Here is a 25056-nt window from a genome sequence, read left to right as displayed (position 1 = left end):
AGGTTGCAAGCAACTTAATGAAACGATTTGCAGCAGCTTCTTATTAAATAGGCAGGTTGCAAGCAGCTCATGCAGACAACTTACAAGCAGTTGATGCAGGCAGGTTGCAAGCAACTCAATGAAATGATTTGCAGCAGCTTCTTATTAAACATGCATATTGCAAGCAGCTCATGCAGACAACTTACAAGCAGCTAAAGAAAAACCTTGCAACTGCTTCATTTCTTCTATAAATAGAGGAGTTTACAGTTCATTATGAACATAATTTTAAAAGTTGAATAAAATATCAATCTCCCTCTATACTTGTGTTCGATTTATTTTTTTTATAGTCTTTATTTTATAACAGGAACGTAAAAATGATCTTTTTCACGTAGAAAAGAAATATTTTTGACCCTTTCGCTTAAGAAAATATATATCGTCTTAAGTCCCAACCGGGTCATCGCACGTGCGTTGTTTCTAATTTAAATTATAAACTCGTTCCCTTATTGTTTATTTCAAGAATTTCAGTATCCTATTTAAACATTTCCAAACCTTGAAGCAGAAAAAGACAAAAGCCATTTTAAGTTCAATTCAAAAAGAGAAAGAATAATATATAAACCAATTTCTTCCCCATAAAAAATACAAATACAAAAGAGTTTCGCGGCTATTACCCCCAAATACTTTCAATCATCTTCTCCCCCATTTTATCTGCCGCAAGTTTATTCAAAATTAACCTAACGAATTTCTCTCATCTGTATCGCAGCTCATGGTTCTGAGATTTGATTGAGAAGCTGAATCAGTTTCAATTGGTAAATCAACTCACTTTTTCTTGCTGTATGATTTTATTTTTCAACGAATTGGTGCAAAAAAAAAATAGGGGTTTCAACTATGAATTTGAAAGTTTTGATCTTTTCTTTGTGGGTCTTTCTAGAAGTTTATCAGATCGCCATAATTATTTTCTCTTAGTGTATCTTGTAAATTTTGTTGCTGAAAACTTATCAATAGGAATTATTGGTAGGCATAATTCCATATATTTGCTGGATTTACTAGGTACATCCAAGTAGGGAATTTTTTTTTAAATTTTTGTGCCGAAGCTCAGAAGTTTATATAGAAGATGCTGTTTGAACCTATGGAAACGCATTACAAGTACTTAACGTGCTGTTACAATTTATACATGTTAATACAAATTATTTCATGCATATCTCTGAATCTCTGATAACCATTGAAAGAACCACAGATGTGAGTTTCAAAGGGAAAGAAGTTACTATATGCTAATAAGCCACTTGTTCGCTTACATAAAATCTGCCATTTATTTATATATTAATCAAGTAACTATGCCATGGATTTTTATTTTGATGAAACTATCGTTTGGTGCTTACATGTTAAAATCATGTATATTACTGATGTTGTGTATCACTTTCCTAAAAATTTAACTGTCATAAAATAGAATCTTACATTGTGCTTGCCTGATCCTGCTGAGGTTTCCCAAGATTTTAGGCATGGCTCCAGCAAGAAAATCTAGAAGTGTAAATAAGCGGTTTTCTCCTACAACTGAAATCTCTCCCAGTAAAGATGACAGTGCGAAGAAAAACTTGCGGGTGAGTTTTACTGTACTTTTGTTTGCTCTTGTAATATTACACGAAGAGGCATGTAAGTGAGTACTATTTTGGTTTTGTTTGCTTTTAGAACATGCACATAGGATGAACTAGTATCTTCTTGGAAATGACAGCATGCTCTTTTTCTTTTTTTTTTTGTTTTGAGAAGTGGGACTTGTTTATAGCACAGGATGGTGCATGTTACCTTTTCCATAGTGGAAAATTGAAAGAGATAGATAGTGCAAGGAGAAAGATGAATGGCTTCGTCAAGAATGTCAAAAAGTTGCTACAAATGTAGTGAAGTGAAGATATTTCCTGCATGTTTTTCTTTGAAGGAAAAAGGAAAATTTGGATAGAGAAGACTATTTGTTCCTAACTTTCAACTTTCTTTAAAAGATACTGTAGTTCTTTCATCACATTATTTGGATGGAAGTTTTTTATGTGGGAAAGTTTCAAATAGCTTTTCCCACAAATTTCCTCTTACTAAACGTGGAGAATATGCAGGAAAGTTAAAATTTGCCAGCACTTCCCTTTCCTGTTCTTGCCAACCAAATGGTTCTTTAGGAAAGTGGTAATATGTTGAGTTGCAAAGGAGAAATATTTCATGTACTCATTTAGGTTAGTCGTTAAGTATTCTTTGAAGACACGTGGAGGTCATTATATATGCATTTTGACATGGTTCTTTGTTCAAATTGTAGAAGAGGAAGTTGTCTGACATGCTTGGTCCTGAGTGGAGTGAGGAAGACCTGACACGCTTCTATCAAGCATACCGCAAGTATGGTAAAGATTGGAAAAAGGTCAGTTCAAATTCAAAGTCTTTGTTAATTGAAGTTTCTTGGATATCCCCGATGACTTGCATATTTTTGCTGTTGATTGATCTCTGACCTTGCCTCTAACACTTATCGCAGGTTGCTGCTGCAGTGAAACCCCGAACATCAGAAATGGTGGAAGCTCTTTACATGATGAATAGGGTAGGCTGCGAATACAGACAACAAAGTAACATGTGTCGTTATAATTGAGTCCTCTTAGCTTATGAAATCATCGTATCTTGATAGACAATACTTCTCTTCATTTTCTTATCCATCTTCTAAGCTATGTTCCTGCTAATATATAATTGGACTTAAATTCATCTATACTAATAGCATGGTGAGAGAACCCATTTTGTCAGAATCTTGTTCAAACGCTTCATGTTGTTGTGAATATTATTATTCAATATAAGTTATTTGAGGAGAACAATACTCTAATGAATTAAATCCTTTTTACAATGACATCTGGTTAGGGTTGTCAACTTCTGTGGGGTTGTATTCATCTGATGTTCATTTTCTCTTGTTCTTGTAGGTAATCATTTTACATTGCCTGCCTTTGGCCACAGAGCCTTTGTTTCTTTATCTTGCTTTTGGAAATCATTAAGTTTTTCCTATTTCATGGTCATGATTGTTAATATGGTTATATGTGCATCACCGCTTGTATCAGAGACGTCTATGGATGTTATGAACCTGAGCTACAGTCTCCTATCTCGATGAGTGCTCTGTACATAATCAGATAGTCAATTGTGTACTCACGATTTGTTGTTTTCAACTCACCAGCTGCATAGATTTCAAACCTCCAACAGTAGGGTTCCCTGAGTACTGTGAGATTGTCACGTAATCAAGCACTTTCATACACATATATTTTCTGTTTTGTACCTTGTAAAATGATGCCGCCACAAAAGAATAGTAGGAAAGGAGAAGAGGATTGTGTTAAAAAGAAAGTGCATATTTCCCAGCTTTTGCAGGAGGATATCCCATACCAGTTAGGAATAATATGACACTTGCATTCTGTTTCTTTTCTTCCTTTAATATGTATGACAATTCTAGTCTGTTGTTAGTAGCCATTTAACACTTTTAACATTGATTGAGTTTCCTTACTGTGGCTTACCTATTCTTCTCTCTCTTTCTCTGAAGTTTGGGCAGTCACCAGATTCCATTTCTCTGCTTTTTATTTTTTGGTTTTGCGTCTCCTTCTCATCTTAACCAGCTTAGTTCGGTTTTTGGTGCTACTTTATTTTCCTTTTGTGGATCCTGATATGGAACAATGTAATCCTGTGGGTAATTGATATTACTTGAAAAGATTTGCACCAGAGCTGGCTCTCAGATTCATAAATCTGCATTGCCAGTTGGTAAAATGATTTGTTCATTTGCCTTTTGATGCATTATTACAGTGAAACAGCCTTCCGTACTCCATCGTACTCCATCATTGCACTTGAAATAGAAAACTTTGTCATTTCCTGGCGAAGATGTCACTTAGAAAGAGTAATCACTTCTCTTGCGGTCATTTTTACCCCTTACATGGTTCTATATATCGAAAACATGGAGTGCCATGTTAATCATCATAAAACCATTGTCTTTATCAAAAAGATCATCATCATAAATCTTGGTCTTGAGATTTTAGCCAGCAACAAGTCAGAGACAATTTGATGATTGTTTTTGTGGTGATACTATTATAAGATTTTAATTTTAGAACAACAAAGGACGCTAAGTACTTAATCAACATTGAATATATCGTTAAATAGTACAAAATGGTGATGGAAGTCGTTACTTACTTCATTCTACTGTATTTTCAGGCTTATTTATCTCTTCCAGAGGGGACTGCATCTGTGGTTGGGCTGATTGCTATGATGACTGATCACTACTGCAACTTGGTAAGACTTAAAATATGTTGAGTTTGAGCATGGGGAATGTGGTGTGCTTATGTTTTATCTGTGCACGCCTCCTCACTCCCTTCCCCGTCCACCAGACTTATATATTGCTTTCCTATTTGTTTCAAGCTGGAGGAGTAGTGTTGCAAATGAGATACTAGAATTTTAGCTTTGTGACCTCCAATGTGTGGGATTGCTTGAATACTTCAATTGAAATATGCAGTTTGTCTTGAACAGAAAAGTCTTTGCAAGTTGTGATTAAATAAACATCAGGAAAGGTGATTCTATGCATTAGGTCGTGGCAAAGCATTGTCCTTAGTGCTCAGAAGATTTCTTTTTTTTTTAAAAAGAAAAGTGATTATCTGCTAAATGTTACTCCATCCCTTATATTTGTTCATGGTTTCTGAGTTCTAATGTTTAAATTTGTACCTGAGTCTTAGTTTGTATTTGCTGTTCAAGTAACTTGACTATGGGATGTCAGGCAGCAAGCGACAGTGAGCAAGAAAGTAATGAGGATGCTGGAACATCTCGAAAACCTCAAAAACGTGCTCGGGGTAAAGTTCAGCCTAATATTTCTAAAGCATCTGAGATGACATCTCCGACATTAGCAGCTAGTCATGGTTGTTTAACTTTGTTGAAGAAGAAACGTTCAGGAGGTGCGTTGTCCCTTCTACCCCTCCCGCAACAAAAAGGGATAAATTAAATTAAATGAAGAATTATTCCTGTGAAAAGAAAGAATAGAATATCTCTAAAATCTTCCGGATGGACCTAGATTAGAAACTCTCTTGCTTTTTATTTTTGCATACAGTTTATTGTCACCAGTGCATTGCACTTACATGCAGTAGTAGCCTTTCTTGGGGTTTCATTTTGTTTAGCTGTCTTCCGTTCTCACTTATCTAAGGATTGAGCCTTGTCATGTAATATTATTGATGAAGATTCTCTGGAGTTGCCTTTCAGGAAGCCGGCCTCGTGCTGTTGGGAAAAGAACTCCACGCTTTCCTGTTTCTTTTTCTTGTGGAAATCCCAAGGGTGAGAAGTATTTTTCTCCTAGTAGGCAGAGTTTGAAACTACAGGCAGATGACACTGATGATGATGTGAAGATAGCATTAGTTTTAACAGAAGCTTCACAAAGAGGTGGCTCTCCTCAGGTCTCTCAGACACCGAACCGTAGGACGGACAGCGCTATGTCCTCACCTGTTGAGACAGCTGAAAGAAAGGTATTGCTTAACTTTCGTTTCTAGTGTGACTTATCTCCATAGACTATATGTACTCAGCACTTCACCTTTTTTACTTTTTTCTTTTTCTTTTTCTCGACTAGCGTGTTAAAATAGGTATGGGAAATGCCAAGCTTCTTAGTAATGAAGTGGACGAAGAAGAGGGAAGCATGGAAGCGGACACTGGAGAGCTTTTGCGGTATAAGACTGATTTGGTGGAAACTGGAACCTTTGGTCGAACAGCACAGAAGGGAAGAAGACCTTATGGTAAAAAGTTGGAAATCGATGATAGTGGAGCCAATCATTTTGATGATATCAAAGAGGCATGTAGTGGTACAGAAGGAGGTCAAATATTGGGTGTGGTGAGGGGTAAACTTGAAATGGAGGCCACATATGAAAAGAATTCAAGGACCTCTTTACAAGGCCCTAGAAAGAGGAGCAAAAAAGTTCTTTTCAGCAGAGGTATTACAAAGTTTTGTAGATTACTGCTCTTGAGAACTTTCCCTTTGAATGGTTTAATGGGATTTTGAATATTCCATTTGGTCCTCTTTGATTATTCTATTTTATCTTTTTGCTATTAGCTAAGAGGGGGAACGAGATCCACTTTTGGAAAATAAGGAAAGTCGAATCCCTAATAGGATCTGAACATGCAACTAACTAACTGCCATTAGTTAAGAGGGGGAAGAGTGCTGAGCAGTATCTTGAGGTGTTATCCTTGCACTAGCCAAACTAGGGGTTATTCTCTTGGAAGGAGAAAATATCACAGTGGCCATTTCTTACAATCTCGATATAAATGAGTGTATATTAGACCACGAGGCTACGTTAACCTCAAATATTATTCCCTTACACCCCTCCTCCCTCTTTTCCTGTCTGGTATAAATCATTCCTCCCCTCGCCCTTCTGGTACTCTTGACATGCCACTAAATTTGAAGGATAAAAGTTGTTTACAGAAGCAACAACTCAAGGATTGCTCCACTAATAGACACAACATCCCTCCTGCAATATTTTAAGTTTTTAACAAGTTCAAAGTGGCCCGGGAACTTCAGAATGTTAAACAAAAGAAAACATATATAGGTTTCCCAAGTGCTTAACCATGAAACAAAGTTTCCCAAGTCTACCTTCAAAGTGTCGGTTCCTTCTGTGCCATGATAATTATTGTAAGCGAAGCTTTCTAGTTGCCATTCTCTGGGACTTCTTCCTTTTCTCCAGCTTTTCAACTTTCAAGGCTTTACTATAGCTGGCATTAGGTCAGAACATTACCCCCATAACATTAATATTAGTGAGTTACTTCATCCGTAAAAGGATAGACAGCCAGGAAAAGGCAGAGAAAGGAAGGACTCAGAATTACAAGTTTTGGGCAACTTACATCTGCACAAGTTTGTTATATTTAGAATACTGTTCCTTACTTCTCTGAGTTCTGCTATTTACTGCAAAGTAGCATGCTGTTTTTGAAAAGTAATTGACTGCAAATCTGTTATTATGCGATAGAAACTGTTAAATATCTTGGTACAATGAGCCAAATTAGAAGATGTATCTGCTAATTTACTTTTTCCTTCATGTAGACGAAAGCTCTGCTTTTGATGCTCTACAAACGTTGGCTGATATGTCTCTGATGATGCCAACAGCAGAAAATGAAGATGGTAAGGACATAAAATTCTGTTTCTATAGATCTTTGTATGGAGGCTTGCTTGTTTGGCAACTGCAGATATGCTAGGTGTTGATAGTATCTCTCTGCCTCCCCCTTTCACATTCTCTCTGTCTTAGCCTAACCTTTTAGCAACTTTGACCTTTATGATTTCAGGTATTCTGTCCTGTTGTTTCAAACTTTAGAGCTTTGAATTTGCTTTTTACTTAGATATCAGATGTACTATTGGTTGAAAGGAAACAATGTATTAAATTTGTCTGATCTGATGGACTTGTTAACTTCTATGAGTCTGTGATGTAAACACAAGTCCTGTTTTTGTTATTTTCTGCAGTATTACCATAATACTGAATATCAATAAAACTTTACCTTATCTGAAAAAATAAAAATTTGTACTTAGATATCAATTTTTTCTGTGAATTATTTACAGAAAAGGTAACTTCAACTTAATCGAAGTTAGTTCGTTTAAGCACAATGATTTCTATTTAGCTTATCTTTTGTGCATTGGCTTCAGGAGTGTATTATGCTTCGATCTGTCTTAAATACTCGTCTTGGCTGCCTGTCTATCCATGTATTAGTATCTAGTACAACAACAACCCAGTATAATCCCACTAGTGGGGTCTGGGGAGGGTAGTGTGTACGCAGACCTTACCCCTACCCTGGGGTAGAGAGGCTGTTTCCAATAGACCCCCGGCATCCTTCCCTCCAAGAACTTCCCACCTTCCCACCTTGCTCTTGGGGTGACTCGAATAGACCCCCGGCATCTAGTGAAAAATAATAATCTGTGAAAGAAGAAGTATCAGAAGAGAAAGAATAGGGAGAAGAAGGGGGAGAAACCCAGAAAAATATTGAAAAAGGTGATGTTTTCCCTAGTTTTAGAGGAGTGGGGCCCATTTTAAATTTGTCAAAGCTCATTTCACACGCTCAATACAAGTGAGACACACGTCTGGTCCATGTCAGTAAAGCATGTCTAATCGGCAGAGTTCTTGAGTAACATAAGGCGTTCAATAGGTACCACGCGAGGATGAGGTGTCATAATGGAATTTCAAGCCAAGTTTAAGGGGCTGTCTATGTATTTGGCCTTTTAAGTTGTTCTTTCCTTCGCTATTTCTTTCTTTTTCTTTCCCAATTGAAGCTTTTGGATATGCGACTGTCCTGTATCTTTATCAGTTCACGTATTTCCATTTGAATTTTCAGTTGTTATTCCCTGTCTTAACTAAGAATGTATCAGATTAACCTTTTTTTTTTCTTTTTCTTTTTTCAGAGTCAATGATCCAGTTCAATGATGAAATTGATGATCATGTTGATGAATCTGGCTCCTTGGAGGCCGTGCCTGCAAACAGACAAAGAGACAAACGTGGATCTGGGGGGGTTAGATCTAGATGGAGTCAACCTTTATCAAAGTTTGAAGTTGCTTCCACTACAAAATCAAAGCATGGTAAAGTTACATCTACTGATGTTAGTGCTGTTCCTGAAACAAAGCAGGCGAGGAGGGCACATAAAGCAATGTCGTCTAAGGTATTTGGAGACAGCTTTGCATCCCTGCTCAATATTCTGATTTGTTAAACGATATGTAACCCTTCTGAGAATAATCTTGCAGGCTCGAAAAACTGAAGGTCATGTTAACAATAATAATGTTACTGGATCTGAGGAAGCTGAGGTGATTTTTTTATATTTGTCCATTTCAAGTGATTGTTTAGAGGTTTAGACAGATGATTGAGCCATTCCTTTAAACATTTTGCCAGGTTGGCTACCTTAATCAGCTGCACTAAACTAATTCACGTGATTTTTTCTCCTATAGGCAAAAGAAGCATCAAAGAAGTCAACCAATAAGGGTAAAAGATCCTATCGGAGTGCATCCCCGAAATTAATCAAAGATCAGGAGCCTTCATCATGTGCAGATCCAAGAACAGAACGAAGTGATTCAGCTCAATCAGCTGCGGAGATCCCTGTGGCAAACCAGGTTAACTTACCTACTAAAGTCAGAAGCAGGCGTAAGATGGACCTGAAAAAACCTCAAAGACAAAAAGATTTGAAAATTCCTGATAAAAGTTTGGATGATACTAGTGCATCCTTCACTGCACTTCATGACAGAGCATTCAGTCTTAAGGTTGGTTATGCACCTTTGTCCATGTTGCAGTGCTTTCTCGTGATACGAGCACTAGTTAACTTGCATACATTGCATGCAGGAAAAGATTTCCAACTGCCTTTCCAACCATCAGGTACGAAGATGGTGTACGTATGAGTGGTTCTACAGTGCAATTGACTACCCTTGGTTTGCCAAAAGGGATTTTGTGGAGTACTTGAATCATGTTGGATTGGGACATGTTCCAAGGTTAACTCGTGTTGAATGGGGCGTCATAAGAAGGTATGCTTCTCAACTTTCCTGCAATTTGGAAGTCACTCTATTCCCTGAGCAAGTTCTGAACATTAAGCTTGTTATTTTTATGTTAATGATGGTCCATTGAATCCTCAACTTGAATTAGTTCTCTTGGAAAACCACGGCGATTCTCTGAGCAATTTCTGAATGAAGAAAAGGAGAAGCTTAATCAATACCGGGAATCTGTCAGAACACATTACACTGAACTTCGTGAAGGTACCAGGGAAGGACTACCCACAGATCTTGCAAGGCCATTGTCAGTTGGGCAACGTGTCATTGCAATCCATCCAAAAACAAGAGAGATTCATGATGGAAGTGTACTGACAGTTGATCGCTCAAGATGTCGTGTTCAGTTTGACCGACCTGAGCTCGGGGTTGAATTTGTCATGGTAATTCATTAGTATTTATTAATATATGCTCATATGATATTCTGGTATGTTAAAGTTTAGTTTTTCTTAGGTCACCTTAAATTGGAGAAGATTAGAAATAATTACGATGGTGTGAGTAGTAGACGCAATGGATAGATGCGAGGAGGTCGCTTTAGATGGTTTGACCTTGTCCTACATAGACCCCTATATGCACCTGTCCCTATAATCTCTCAAAATCAATATCGATTTATCTAAATAATAGAACACGATGGAATCAAAGGATCCATATAGGCGATGCCAACTAGTTGGGATAGGTTTAGTTTTATCACACTTACTGACTTACATTAGGTCCAGAGTTTGACAATAGGTCTACTGTGGTTAGAGATTGTATGTCCATATAAAGTTACCTGAGACTTAAAGAATCTTTAGTCTTAGAAAACCCCTTATTTGCCTTTTCTAAGACACATATTTAGTATCAGAATGAAGTGTGCTTGAGTAGAGCAGACATATACAGAGGATTCATATAGCCAATTTCAGCTAGTTTGGGATTTAAGAGTAGTTTGTTCATTGTTTAGGCCTTTAGGGTCCCTTTCAGAGCTATCTCATAATGTGAGAGAATAAAATTAGATATTAGGTTACATGAAGAGATCCCAAATATCTGTACTCACACTGTGATGCCATCTTCCTAATTTATTTTTAAATTTTTTTCTAGAAAAAAAAATCTTTCTTCTGAGGATACTTCTGAAAGCAAGAAAAATAAAAAGATATATCGAAAATTAAATGGATCACTGAACCAAGCTGAAGTATTGAACTCATGCGTCTAACCTTTTTTATCTGTTGGAAGACAAAGCTTATGTGTCCTTGTAACTGGCTTCTGTACTTGGTTCATAACAGGTTGTGTGTATGAATTAGTAATCAGTACCTGTAAAAAGATCTGCATTTTAGTTCTTTTGTGTTCTGGTTCTCCAGTGGTTGCTTTATGGACCTGATAAATTGTTGAAACATTTGCTCTGGCAGGACATTGATTGCATGCCTCTAAATCCATTTGAAAACATGCCCACGCTACTTACAAGGCGTGCAGATGCTGTTGACAAGTTTTTCGAGAGTTTTAATGAGCTCAAGGTGAATGCACGAGCAAATGAGTATATGAAATTTCCGGCCTGTGACAACATGGAGAATGGAAATGTTTTCTCTCATTTCTCCCCACCAAGTCATCCCATCAGTGATCTCCTAAAGCAGACAAAGGTCAGTGGTGCTCCTCATACTCTCTTATTTACAGTTCGTATTTTCGGATTCAAAGATTCTCAAGCACCCCGGTTTAAAAACTGAGAAACTCTTCTGCATGGCCATAGTTTTGTCCAAACTATTGATTCTTTTCAAGACATCATATTAAACAAGATTTTGCAATCTGTCGCACCCAACTCCTAACCAAAATAATTATGATCTCCCCAAGCATTTTCCGCCTTTTGCTGTAACTTGGGAGAACATAAGTGAAGAATTACTTATCAGGGGAAAAAACCATAAGTGAAGGATTGACTCTTTCCGTACAAAATCTAACAATTTTTTTGTAAGAGCTATGAACTTAGATTAGTAGGTGCAATGAAGCAGGGTATGGTTGTATCTATGCTCATCTCTGAAAACAGTTGCCTTCTGATTCTTCTAGCTTATGGAGTGTTTGGTAATCTATGTAAGGTGTTTTCTGTTTTGGCTTGTCCCTTTAAGTAGTGGGTGAAGTCCTAGTAAAGATTCCACATAAAGCCTAGCTTGAATTATTAGGATTGGCTGACGTAGCCTTTGGTCAAAGAAACTAATGTGAGAGAACTTTACTCTCCAATTCCTAATCAAAATTATGTCATGTTGGGATCGGATGGGGTGGGGAAAAAAATTATGTCATGTTTCCTTTTTAAGTTTGTGCCCTGAGAGATGCTCTAGTGGTGAGCACCCTCCACTTCCAACCAAGAGGTTGTGAGTTCGAGTCACCCCAAGAGCAAGGTGGGGAGTTCTTGGAGGGATGGAGTCGAGGGTCTATCGGAAACAACCTCTCTATCCCAGGGTAGGGGTAAGGTCTGCATACACACTACCCTCCCCAGACCCCACTAGTGGGATTATACTGGGTTGTTGTTGTTGTTGCCCTGAGAGATGCTTCTTTCCTCATGCAGTTATTCCTCTTCTCCTAATCTCTCTTTCAAGATTTTTATATCACATTCTTCAGTATTCAATCAAAGCATCTATGTACTTCCGTCCAAAGTAGATGTTTGTATTTGTTTGTGGTGAATGGAAAACTGCAGGATCAAATGTAACATTATAGTTTGTAAGAAAGAGAAAAAGGTTAAAAGCAGGAAGAATACAGGCAACTGTCATTTAACTTTTTGTACCGCATTATATAGTATTGTTTAAAATTAACTATTCTAAGTTGACTTTTGGGGGTTAAAATTATGACATTTAGCCGTCAAACTATTCTTAGTAGAACTTAGGTTTTTAACCCAAAAAAATTATTTGATAGTATTTCTATTTTAATTCAATGATTACCTGCCCTTGTTTTTCAAATCTTTGTTAATTGAGGCGAAAATGCACACAAAAGTAGGCCACGTAACAGAAATGGTGTATTTCTAAGCCTTTTGATTTAGTTGAACCTTAATTCGGTTTACCTGAGAATGGAAACTGACACTCAACTTGGGAGTTAGTAGATTTCATGATTACCAACTATACTCCGGATCTCAAAATCTCTGCAGTACTGTATTAATATATACCTTTCGTAGTCCCTTTAGGGCCCTTTTGGGTTAATTCTTCAACTCGAGTTCTTTAAACAAATAATCGTCCATATTCTTTGTTTGCTTTTTCTAGCCATATACATAGATTATACATTGATTACACACAATTATACACATATAATACATAAATTATGCATATATTATACATCCATCGGTTATTTTTAGTTTAAGCGGTTGGATGGGCTATTTGGGTTAATTCTTCATTATTACCGGGATTAAATTTGAGATGAGTTTATCCCATGTTTGGTTAGGATAAAATCGCTGTATAATTAATCCTGGGATTAGTTATCCCTGTATTGTAGTGTTATTTTTATCCTTGTGGGAGGATGAGATAACAATTCCAAGATAACTAATCTCGGGATAATTAATCTTGGGATAACTTGTTTCTCAACCAAATGACCCCTTAGAGTTTTGATTGTAACTCCCTTGTATTGTTTTCACATAATTAAGAAGAGTGGATAGTTTTTTATGCTTCTCACTTGTCCTTCCACATAATATTTGAGTACATTGATGGTTAGGTGGCTTCAGCAGAAGTGGATATGCAATCTAGATCTGGAGTCATGGAAACTGCCATATATCAATCGACAGCATATTCAAAGTCTTCTGGGGTCGCTCAGATTCAAGCAAAGGAAGCTGATGTTCAAGCTCTTGCTGAGTTGGCTCGTGCACTAGACAAAAAGGTTACAAAACTTAATTTATTTTTTACTTAATGAAGATTATACAAATGAAAGCTAGATCTCTCTCTCTATATATATACACAACAACAAAAACAACCAATAAAATCCCACAAGTGGGTTCGGGGAGGTCTTGTATCTTTGTCTGCTTATGTAAGTGTTGTGGACCTAAAGAAGCATATTTACTTTCCAACTTAAGCTTTTAAATGAGATGGTCACATAATTAACATAGAAGCATAGCGAGAGATTCGAGGCTCAGTATCACTCTCAGTCAAAAGTATTTCCACGTGGTTAGCTCAAGTAAACGAATCAAGCCTGCATGTCAGGGAGCATGTTGCAAACCTATAATTAATAAATGTATGTGTTTCCTTTCTAGAAGTTTAAAGTTAAAGCTATTAGATGAGATGGTCGCACAATTCAGCAGTAAGTTTTCTTTTTATTCAACCAAATAAAATACCTTTATGAAAAAACTTGTAGAAGTTCATGTTCAAATTACCAATATAAGCTAATAAGGGAGAATAGCTTTCTTTATCGAAACTGAAATGGTTTACTTGCATAAAAAGAAGAAAAAGAAGATTTGTTGAAGGGGTAAGCTTCCATGCACTACAGGTTAAAGCTCTATTTACTTTTTAAAACCGAAGGCTGAAGAAGCTTTATAGAACTTATTATAGGCATATGTACATTTACAAATTGAATCTAAAATTGTGGAAGTATTCATTAAGCTTGTATTTGGTGTTAAGAAAAGATGCGTTTACTGTTTTGTTTAGGGTGGGGAATATTTAAGATAGAGGTGAGCTAGTTTGAGCAGATGCTGCTACCATATGGATGACTAGTTTCTTCTATTTTAGAGCTGTACTGTTTCTCGTATTTTATTTTTAAGTTCACTGTTAAGTAGTTGGCTGTTCTTGTATTTCAATGTATGTCTTCAGGAATTTGTGTCAGTAGATGCATTTTTCTAGTTGATCTTAGATATACAAAAGGCAAGCATATTTTGTGCCAGATGTGCAGTGAGCTCATGACATTTGGTTGAAAGTGTAGGAAGCTGTGGTTTCAGAATTGAGGCGCATGAATGATGATGTGTTGGAAAACCAAAAGAGCAATGACTGTTCTCTTAAGGACTCAGAGCCTTTCAAGAAGCAATATGCTGCCATGCTAATACAGTTAAATGAGGTCAATGAGGAGGTCTGTTTATCCTCATATTAGAATTTAAAATTTCGAAAGTGCACAAAGTTTGCTATAGTATTCATTTGTTTTGGCAGGTTTCTTGTGCTCTATATCGCTTGAGACAGCGGAATACCTATCAGGGAAGCATTCCACTCGCATTCCCAAGGCCAGTTCCAAATTTTGCTGATCCTAGTACGTTGAGCACTTTTGATCGTTGTACAAGTCAGCCGCAAGAATCAGGGTTCCTTGTCAATGAGATAATAGAAAGTTCAAAAATCAAAGCCCGGACTATGGTAGATGCGGCAGTGCAGGTACACATTCATTCAACTTTTATTTCTGTTCGGATTCTTTCTAAGAGGATTTGTTGTGTGACCCAAATCGGTTATAAGATAATGTTTGAAACAATTCGAAAGTGGGTTATGATTAAGCATAGCATGTCAATATTTATTAGTTCTTCAGAAACCTCATTCACATGGTTGCCAGGTCGATTTATTCCTGAATCCACCTCAGCAGATTGGCGAATATCCGAACGTGTTTCTTCAAAAGATGCAATTGTCCTTTTGCTCTTCAGTAATAGCATTTACAACATAACAAACTGCACAAATAGTAATAATGCTGTTTATTGTTTAATCAGTATAAATGAAATTTCATGGAAGTACCTGCTTTTGTCCCTCTTTAATCTGAGTGAGAGGAGAAACTTCTTTACAAGGCACTAATTACTGGGTTTTACCTATATGCTCTCTAGGGCTTTGATGTCATCAATATTTCTTAATATGGTTTTGCATAATTGCACATTCTCTGGACCTCTAATACTTATCCTGTTACCTGGTGATTTCTGCTTTAGCATTTTTAAAATAAAATAATTCTTTGTTGGAGGCTTCTTAGAACTTTTGGGCCCTTTGACTCCATTGAAAAACAATGTAGTTTATAATTTTGCATAAAGGTTGTAATTTTTTCATTTCGATACATAACCGAATCAAAATACTTCGAAAAGTACATCAGGAATGAATGTTTAGAGAGAAAAATTGGACTTCTAGTAACTTCTTTGAAACACTCTTTTGAAAGCTATCGATATTAAGTTCATTTAAAACCTTTTAGTTTCTAACTAAGTTTAATAATATGACAACCTGTAATCTGTTTGGATTTTTCAATACCACCAGATTTTTGCGTCACTGGAAAATTTATGTTCGTGCATTGCATCCTAACTTTTCTTTATGTTTCTTCAGTCATGTTTGTGACCTTGTCATTATCTTCTGCATGTTGCTGTAGATTTTCTTTGGTACTGATTAACTTGTCTGTGTAGGCGATGCTTTCACTTACTGATAGAGACAACACCACTGAAAAGATTGAGGAGGCTATTGGTTTTGTGAATGATCGGATTCCACTAGATGATTCTTGCATGCCAACTGTGAGATCTTTTACCACCTCATGTTCACTTAGTGGCTATTTTGCTTCTCCTATCAATTGACTTTTAGTGCATTGATCTGTTGCAGCAACCTACTGATCCTAAGTCAAAGAATATGTCAGATAAAAATGAAGCAGAAATTCCTTCAGAACTTATTACTAAATGCGTTGCTACATTGCTTATGATTCAGGTAAATACGATTTTTTCTGTTTCTTTGGGCTGGCTTTTGTCATAAGAGTATTGCTTTAGAACGTAGGGGATGGAAATTACCTTTGCTTGAATTACTTTTCACTTTCTGTCCTTTACTGGACTTTGGATTTCCATGTTGGGTTGCCTCTTTTTTGCATGACGTAAGATGTTCCTCAGAAAGATGCTTCTCGTGCTTCTCAAGTTGGATTACAAAATTATTTTTATCAAGCTAAGTTGACTATGTGTTGTGATTTTGGATCACTGATAAATAACGGGAGAAGGAGAGACTGAAAACAGATTGACGGATGAAGGGGCGATTCCTCTTCCCTCACCAAGTTATATTCCATAAAGATTGCTAGATAGCCTTGGAGGAGGATATGTTAGAAATTAGAAGGAAAAAGAAAAGATGATCTATAGTCTCTCGCTGTTGCATAAACATGATCTCCAGTATAATAAAAACATTGATATAACCTGCATTTTGTTAAGTCTCACGTCAATACTTTAGAGATGAATATTTCTTGCTACTTAAGTCCTAAAGAAAAAATTGACCAAAGTTTTTTATGGCAGAATATGACATGATATCTCCTAAAGCCATACTTCACTTTGCTTATTCAGTTCATAACTCTGGTGTTCCCATCATTATGCTTGACATAACTTGATTATATATTGTACACGATTGCAGAAGTGTTCGGAACGACAGTTCCCACCAGCTGATGTAGCAAAAGTACTGGATTCCGCTGTAGCAAGCTTACAACCCTGTTGCTCACAGAACTTTCCAATCTATGCTGAAATACAGCAGTGCATGGGAATAATCAGAAACCAAATTCTGGCATTAGTACCGATGTAGGCCATGTATTATCAGCACTTGTTTTTTTGGCTCTTGTAAATTCACCATGTAGATAACTAGCCTTATTCATGGTTCAGCTCTCAAATCAATGCAAACTCACTTTTTTGCTGCCTCTCTTCCCGTTTTTCTTCAATGGTGATTTCTGTATTTTTCCCCTCATAATGGAGGCTAGTCTTTACTTGATCAGTTTCCACTTTAACTAGTCCAATGGTGGCTTTGCTGAACCTGTAGCTACTACACCTGCTAATTGGCTTGGAAGTTCAGAGGCATGAAATAATATAAATTTTAGATAATTCTTATATTTCATCTTCTTGCATCAAAATGTGTTTTACATCCTTCATTCCAAATAAAATATGCACTCTTGACATAAAACCGTATACTACCCTCAGCAGAATTCCAAGGGTATATCATTCAAGTTGAGATGAAGTTTCTTGCAACGGGCAATAATACCGGTAAAAATTTACTCACCCAATCAATGATGCATGATATGTGTCTTCTACATAATTTACTATCATCTAATTATGGTTAATTAATCGGCATTTTTACCTCATTATTACTTGACCATGTAAAGTATATTGGCTTGGTATTAGTATTGGGTGTGGATAAGTTTTTACCAGATCCGTATATCTTATCTTAGTTGTTTTTCCTTTGTAGAACTTAATTCTGCATTTAAGATAATGATTGGAAATTATTGAAGATCCCAGTCACATTCTCACTGCTTGAATGCTCCGCTAAGCTGCCATGAAAATGCATTTAAGATATTATCATTTCAATATATTGTATTACTATCGACTATCGGCCCTATCAGGTAATACCAATCTACAAAAGCTCGATCAAGAATAAGATTTTTCCATCTTTTGCGGAAAACAGATCAAGAACCATGATGTGTTTGATGTGATTGCATATATAGTTTGAGTAGGTAGATGGTGCATGATAGGGCGATTGTAATATAATTTCTAACGGCGAAGCTCGTTAGGGAATATTTACCTATTTATACTACATTATAATTTATTTACCTCTCTTAAAAAGGTTATCACATAATTACATTAGCATATACAATTTACGATATATATATATAAAATAATGTATTAGATTCCAATTTTTCTCATTTTCCTTCCCTCTTCTTCTTCCCTTCGCTAAGTGAGAAACAATAGGAAGGTTTGCGATGAGTTTCAGCTATCCACGAGTAATTGAGGATTATAGCATATGTGGGAAATGGTGTGGATTTCATGATTTGTTATCTCAAGAAACCAACAATAGCATCAGACACAAATGAAAAGCACTTGAACGAGGAAATTCGAGTCCCAGTTAAATGGATGGCAGGCTATTGTGTTTTTAGTACAATATATGAGTAAACTCCATTGACAACCATTAAAAAGTGTTAGAAACTTTTAATTCGAAAATTGAATTTGGTTAAATCGTTATTTATTTGGATTGGGTGTTGTTGTAAATGATTGGGGATATCCTTTGAAATTTATATCTCATTTTTGAACGATTTTGATGAAAATTTGAGTTGATTTTAGTTGGAAGTTCAGATTAAAACTCGAGGAAGAAGACATAAATAAATTATATATATTTTGTATATCGGGTGTACAAACGACATACAAAATATATACAACTAATATAATTGTATGTAAATAGTAGTTTTTGACCGAATTCTGTAAAAAAAAAAAAGGCAGAATAGTTAAAGACCCCCTGAACTTGACTCTTTTTAATGAGAGTATATCTTAGCTATACATGATTATAATTACCCCTTACACTTATTTTTTCGGATGTTATTACCCTCCTAACCTGCCACATGGCACTGAAAGTTGTTTCAAATGACTGAGTGCGCGTGGGAGTATATTTGTTTTTTTGCCATATCAGTTTAACATTTCCCTTTCCCAACCCTTTCCCATCCCCTAACGGTAATAAATTAATTTTCCCCAAAAAATTAAGATCTCACCAGTAACAACCACACTTCTCACCTCTATTTATTCTCTTCTTTCTAATTCTTCACTATTTTCTTTCCTCACTTTCTTCCTTTGTCATTCTAATTCCATAAAAGCTATTTCTGTCTCTTATTTCCCCCCAAATAATAACCATTTTTTTACTTGGAAAAAAGAAGATGAATGTATTTTATAGATGTGGCAAGCGAGTTCCTTTAAAATTGCATGAAGTACTGTAAATTCTGGACATCGATTCTTTGGATGTAGTCTTTATCCAACATCAAATTTTTGTCGATTTTTTCAGTGGTATGAACCTCCATTTCCAAAGCAAGCAAGTATTTTTATTTCGGGATTGCTGAAGAAGACTATCAAACTACCGAAGAGGGAAAGAATGCTAAAGTTTCTATTATTTTTCAGTTTGCTTTGTAATCTGATTTTGTTCATGTGTAAATGATGGTTATCTGCTACTATGTGATAGAAGTTAGGCAATCTGATATGCTATTCGAGACTACTTTGTCAACACTTTGTCAACATAAGGAATTGAAATAAAAATTTATATAAAAATAGTCACACATAGCTGATAATTTAACAAAAAAAGTCGGCATTTAACATCAAACACTAAGTTGAACTATATCGTCCATATACAGCTAGACATACACATGACAAATAAGTTCACAAAACACATAAAAGTTGTGTACCACCATCAATATCAACAAAAACAGCCACCCATGGATTCAACAAAAAACAGTATAGTATCTCAAATACTACATCCAAACAGTACAAAAATTCAAAGTGGTCCTCTTGGAGGGAGATTTCCCTATTACTTTAGATCTTATTTGTATTCCAGTAGATTGGGATCTTGGCTTGATTCTAGCCATTGCAAATTGGACTTGAAGTTGTTCTTGAGTCACAGTTTCCTTTCCTTTCCATTTCAAACCTTTAGAAGGCTTATATCCAATATCACAAGTAACATATGTAGAATCAATTAAAGGGCCAGTATAAATCTCTCTGGATGTAGGCAAACTATGCTGATAACATTCAAAACAAAAGATACATTTCAAACATCAGATAGTATGTTAGACAGAAAAATCTAAGTTAAACAAAATAAATACACTTATATTAACACTTGTAAACCCAGATTGTGCAACAAATATACCATGTCCTTGAAGTCTAGGCCTTTTGTAGTAGCTTCTTGCCCTCCCACTCTCCCCCTCCCCCCCCCAATATTTCCTCTAGTACTTGTAGATGCCTTATCAGAATCCTTTCTGCCTCTCTTTTGTGAAGTTTTTGTTGTTGATTTTTGTGAGGAATTACCAGTCAAGTATATGAGAAAACGAGAAATTAGCTGTCAGATAACTAAGAAGATAGTAATAAATGAAAAAATTTGGAATGTACCTCTTGATTAGTTGTTGGTTTTGTTGGACAATTCCTTATATTATGAGTACTTGCTTTGCAAAGGGAGCATGCCATAACTATTCCCTTCTTTGATAATTTTTCAGCTCTTTTTATTTCTCCAACTTCCTTTGTTCTATTCCTTCTTGGCCTTCAAGGCATATTTTGAACTGGAGGAGGTAATACCTTAGGGTTATACTTTCTGGCCACATTATCATGTTGGGAACTGGTTGTATGAAGTGTGAATATGCCTTCATGCATGTCTCTTTCATGTACCTATGTGCAATGCTCTCTGAAGAATCAACTTTCTTGTAGTGCATTGTTGTTATAACATGTGGACATAGAATGCCTTTCAGTTCCCAAGACCTGCAACTGTAGTATCCTATTCTTAAATCTATAATGAACTTGCATGGACCATCTTGGAGTTCAAAGCTTGTATCTCCATTAAACATGAAGTCAACCCTCATTGACCTCTCAACATTATTATTGAATACCATAATTGCCATTGGAGATACACTATCCTGCCAAGTTTCAGCAAATTCTCTTATCCTTGCTACCCTACTCGTAACTTTGACTCTTATTTCCTCTAGCATTGATATGATTGTCTTGTGTCTAGGGCCCATTATCCAAGCTTCACATGTTATTGTCACACTTGGAGAATGTCTTAAAGAAGGCTTTGCTCCATCTTTTTTTGTTGTATTTAACAAGGTCTTCACAAATGTTATGACCCAATTTATCAAGATCATCTTACCTCCTTTTCATTTCAGACTCAAAGGTTGATTTAACAACACTCTAGAATCTTTTTCTTCTTTCAATCCCTCTCCATTTTATTGTTAGTTTTTCAGAATGTGTCTAGCACACATTCTGTGCTCACACTCAGATAAAATCTCTTCAACAACTGAACATAGACCCTACATAAAAATAGTAGAGAAGCCTGTTAAAAACAGAAAAATAAAAATATTTGTGTTAAAAGCAGAAAAATAAAAATAAAACTGCAAAATGTACCTTTTGCATGTCACTTATTATGATGAGCTCCCTGCCATCTCCCAAGTTTAAGTCATTTTGCAATAACCCGAGGAACCAACTCCATATTTGCTTTTTCTCAATGCCTACAACAACCCTAGCTATTGGGAATATTTGGTTATTCCCATCCTTTGCTATTGCTGCCAACAATTGACCTTTTCAAATACCCTTCAAAAAACATCCATATAACCCCTATACATCTCCTACAACCCTCCATAAATCCTTTCTTCATAGCTGCAAAACAAATATAGAAACTAGAAAACTGCTTTACCCCATCATTTGTCACTGTCAATTTTACTGCACATGTGCTGCCAGAATTTATTTTGAGTAACATATCCCTATAGTCCATAATCCTAGCGAACTCAGCAACATGATCTCCCGTAATTTCTTTCAACACAATTTTTTTTTTGCCTTCAAACAAACAGACTTACCAACATATAAACCAAGCTCTTTCCTCACCATATCCTGAATTTCCCAATCTTTATTTCTAGGTTGTGAGGTAGTTCTATCTCTAAAATGCTTTGACAAATATTGTGAATTACATAGATAGTTATAAGTGATTTTATAGAATTTGTGTCATGGATTGTAAGTCTTGACTGTGAAGTTTATACTCCTACCTTCCTTGCTAGCAAACAACATCCAAGGACAACCAGTTTTGTATTTAACTCTTACCCTATGTGGCTAATTGGGATCCTTAACTAGCTGAATTCTTTTTTTATAACATACTTAGTTACTGCTTCTTTAAATTCCTTCACATTCTCAAATACCATGCCCAGTTGTCAAGTACCAATTATGAAAAAAGGATCATAAATCACCCTATTGATTTTTTTTTTCCCTTTAACTATCCTACATTATTTTTTCCATCTACATTATCATCAAAAACAGGTTCACCCTCCCCTTCTAGATCAGATTCAGATTTAAATCTATCTGGATCTGAACTATCATAACATGACTCACCATCACCTCCTAATTTGTCTCTCATATTTTTTTTTGGGCTGATCTATGTTCTCATAACCTTCATCAACTCCAACTTCACCAAAAAACCCATCAGGTTTTTTCTTCCTAAGTTTTCTCCTATTCTTTTATCTAGATTTCTTCAGATATTCTTTAACAACCCTCAACACTTCATAGACATCACTTTCATAATCAAATGACCTATCAGATTTATCACCAGATGCTATTTCTTCTTCTCCAGCAGGTTTTTCCTATTGAGAATCAGTAGCAGTGTCCTATTGTGTATTACCAGTAACATGTTCTTCTTCTTCTGATGATGAAGAAGAAATCCAATCTATGGGTGAATTCTCTTCAATTTGTTCTTCTTGAGTGGTATTCAAAGGAGCATGTAACCCTAGATCTGGGTTTGCAAAAGTAGTATTTAAAGAAGGACCACAGGGAACAAAAGATACCCCGTTGTCTTGTTGAGTGCTGGAAGATGCATTAAAAGGCTCACCCACATGGCTTATTTGGCTACCCTCTATACTATCTACCTCCTCAAATTGTGAGTCAGAAGAGACAAAATGTCTATTGTGTCCTTATTATTTAATAACGTAGCAAGGTCCATTAAATCTCTATTTTTTATTAATTCAACAAAATTTCCACCATTAGCACTCAATAATATAATTTTGTTCTAACTTTTTTATCCCAAAATACTTAGCGTAATCATATAACTCCGATATTGACAATTGATCAGAGTCGCCATTAGTCACATGTTCAACCCTACCCCCAACATATAGAGGTCCTACCTAACTCACTAATATCCCATCAATTTTTCACCTTAAATTCAAATACTTAGTATCTATGGGACCTTATACAACAACAAAAAACACAACATATAGCAACAAATAATTGTCAATACAAATATATAGAAGATTACAAATAAACAGTAAAAAATTAACAAACAACATAAAATCCCTAATTTTTAACAACATATAAATATAAACCCTAATCGGCATGCATGCAAAAATCATAATTTTTTATTTGTTACAGACTATGATTCTTACAAACCTAAATTATTTTTAGAACATATTCAAACCCTAGTCACAAATCAAACGGAGAAATTTGACTACACATCATACGAACAGAAAGAGGCACACATACCTTCAAATGTGGAGTGAAGAGTAGAAATTTTGGCGAGAAAATCAAAGCAACCCAGTAGCTGTTATCTCCTCTATAGTCGGCTCTAATTTATTCTAAAACAAGGCGATCTGGAACTAAGTAGCACCTCAACGGAGAACCCAATCCAAAATACTCCCAAAATCAAGTTCAAGCACTCACAATTGTCTCAGGGTTGATGGGAGTGAAGTGGTGAGAAACCCTAGCTTTTCTCTAAGTTATCGACCAAATGAAACTGATGGCCGATTAGGGAGATGGGTAAATTTGAGGGGTTAATTGTAAAAGTGGGTCGGGTAATTTAACAGGATACCCGGTTTATTTCTACCGTGTACAGATACATTATTAAATATTTTAACGTATACAATGCGTGTATTCATGATACAAAGGTTTAGAAGGTTAGGAGGGTAATAATATCTGAAAAATAAGCGTGGGGGGGAGGGGGTAATTAGAATCACGTATAGTTAAGGTACACGCTCATTAAAAAGGGTCAAATTCCGGGGGTCTTTAACTATTCTGTCAAAATAAATTATATTTAAGTTGTACATAAATTATAGATTTTGACTGAATTTGTATATATTTTGTAAAAAAAAGTAGTTACTTTCTATAAATAGAAAAAACTTAAACAACACTAGGGAAGTAAGTTTAAAATCTCGTATATCATACAATATTGTAAGTGTGAAGACCTAAAGTGAAAGTTAAAGGACCAGAATACCCATCAAAAGCTGAATGACTGTTCTGCCCTTCACATAAAAATCAATGTATTAAATGTATATCTTTTGTACACTAAAGTTTAGTGACTAAACCAATAGTTACGCATGTACTTTTTCATATTCTATTCAATGTGTTAACTTTAACTACATTAAATAATAGTAACGCTTGGACTCTTTCAACAGTAATAATATTTATTTATGTATGTCTTTTGACACCTTTGTTTCAAATTATAAAAGTCTACAATAATGTGTAATATCACTTGTCCCTTTCTCTTCTTTCTAACAACCTATTATCAATTTTGAATAATTTTTTCCTATATAAGAACATTGATAATTTTATTTGATATATCTTATTCCATCTGCAACACATAATCAATTTTTAGGTATCAAAGTAGGTAAATTTATTTCTTTTTATATTGCTCTTTTTGATTGTTATGGTAATAAGTTGCTCCTTATCATATATAACTTTCGAGAGTTGTTATCATGAAATTGTACGTCAAATCGATAAAATTATTTTCACCTTAAAATTTGAAAGTTGAACTGTCTAACATTATTTATGATGTGCAACAATATGGCACAAATGTTTGATTCCATAATTATTTTTCGATTCTTTTCTTTTAACTGTTGTTGGTATTGAGCTTGACTTTAATTCAGCATAATAAATTTTAAGTTTTTGTTTTATTTTTCCAAACTATGCATAATTGCAACTCTTAAGGTTAAAAAACTACTTGGAATTAACAATAAACTACGAATTTTATTGTCTCCATTATATGATGCTTCGAGAGATTATTTCTCAACCTACATTAATTGTAGTATCAAACTTATTGTCAAATTTTAAAATATACAAATTAAATTTAAACCTGAATAATTATATTATTTTCTCTTTACTGCTTGAAGATAATATATTTATTTTATTTTACAACCTGAATGCAAATAATTAGTGGTTCATCTTAATGTTTATTTATACTAGAGTCGGATCCAGGATTTTA

At 35.5% G+C, this 25056-nt stretch overlaps 1 protein-coding gene across 2 annotated transcripts; it reads left to right on the top strand.

The window, feature by feature from the left end:
- The first annotated feature begins 610 nt into the window (after positions 1–610).
- On the top strand, positions 611–17014 carry LOC107761272 (protein ALWAYS EARLY 3). 2 transcript variants are annotated; one of them, XM_016579480.2, is made up of 21 exons: positions 611–785; positions 1467–1574; positions 2270–2368; positions 2480–2542; positions 4174–4251; positions 4730–4904; positions 5206–5465; positions 5567–5924; positions 7025–7102; positions 8369–8622; positions 8705–8764; positions 8906–9214; positions 9294–9472; positions 9591–9873; positions 10870–11097; positions 13142–13303; positions 14336–14479; positions 14557–14772; positions 15765–15869; positions 15955–16056; positions 16738–17014. In XM_016579480.2, exons 2-21 carry the CDS (start codon positions 1476–1478, stop codon positions 16900–16902), a joined length of 3417 nt encoding a protein of 1138 aa, XP_016434966.2. In that variant the 5' UTR covers positions 611–785; positions 1467–1475; the 3' UTR covers positions 16903–17014. The 2 variants fall into 2 exon arrangements, with proteins under 2 accessions (XP_016434966.2, XP_016434968.2); XM_016579482.2 differs by lacking the exons at positions 611–785; positions 1467–1574 and adding an exon at positions 2071–2189.
- Positions 17015–25056: the final 8042 nt, after the last annotated feature.

The sequence above is a fragment of the Nicotiana tabacum genome, chromosome 14 (assembly GCF_000715075.1).
Source record: "Nicotiana tabacum cultivar K326 chromosome 14, ASM71507v2, whole genome shotgun sequence".
Lineage (NCBI taxonomy): Eukaryota > Viridiplantae > Streptophyta > Magnoliopsida > Solanales > Solanaceae > Nicotiana > Nicotiana tabacum.
This window is presented reverse-complemented; position numbering and strand designations above follow the sequence as displayed.

Bases quoted from the DNA above. Each gene is read 5' to 3' on its own strand.
- LOC107761272 (XM_016579480.2), top strand. From the start codon at position 1,476: ATGGCTCCAGCAAGAAAATCTAGAAGTGTAAATAAGCGGTTTTCTCCT. The intron at 2,369-2,479 runs GTCAGTTCAAAT...CACTTATCGCAG, and splicing joins ATGGTAAAGATTGGAAAAAG to GTTGCTGCTGCAGTGAAACC. The intron at 16,057-16,737 runs GTAAATACGATT...ACACGATTGCAG, and splicing joins CTACATTGCTTATGATTCAG to AAGTGTTCGGAACGACAGTT.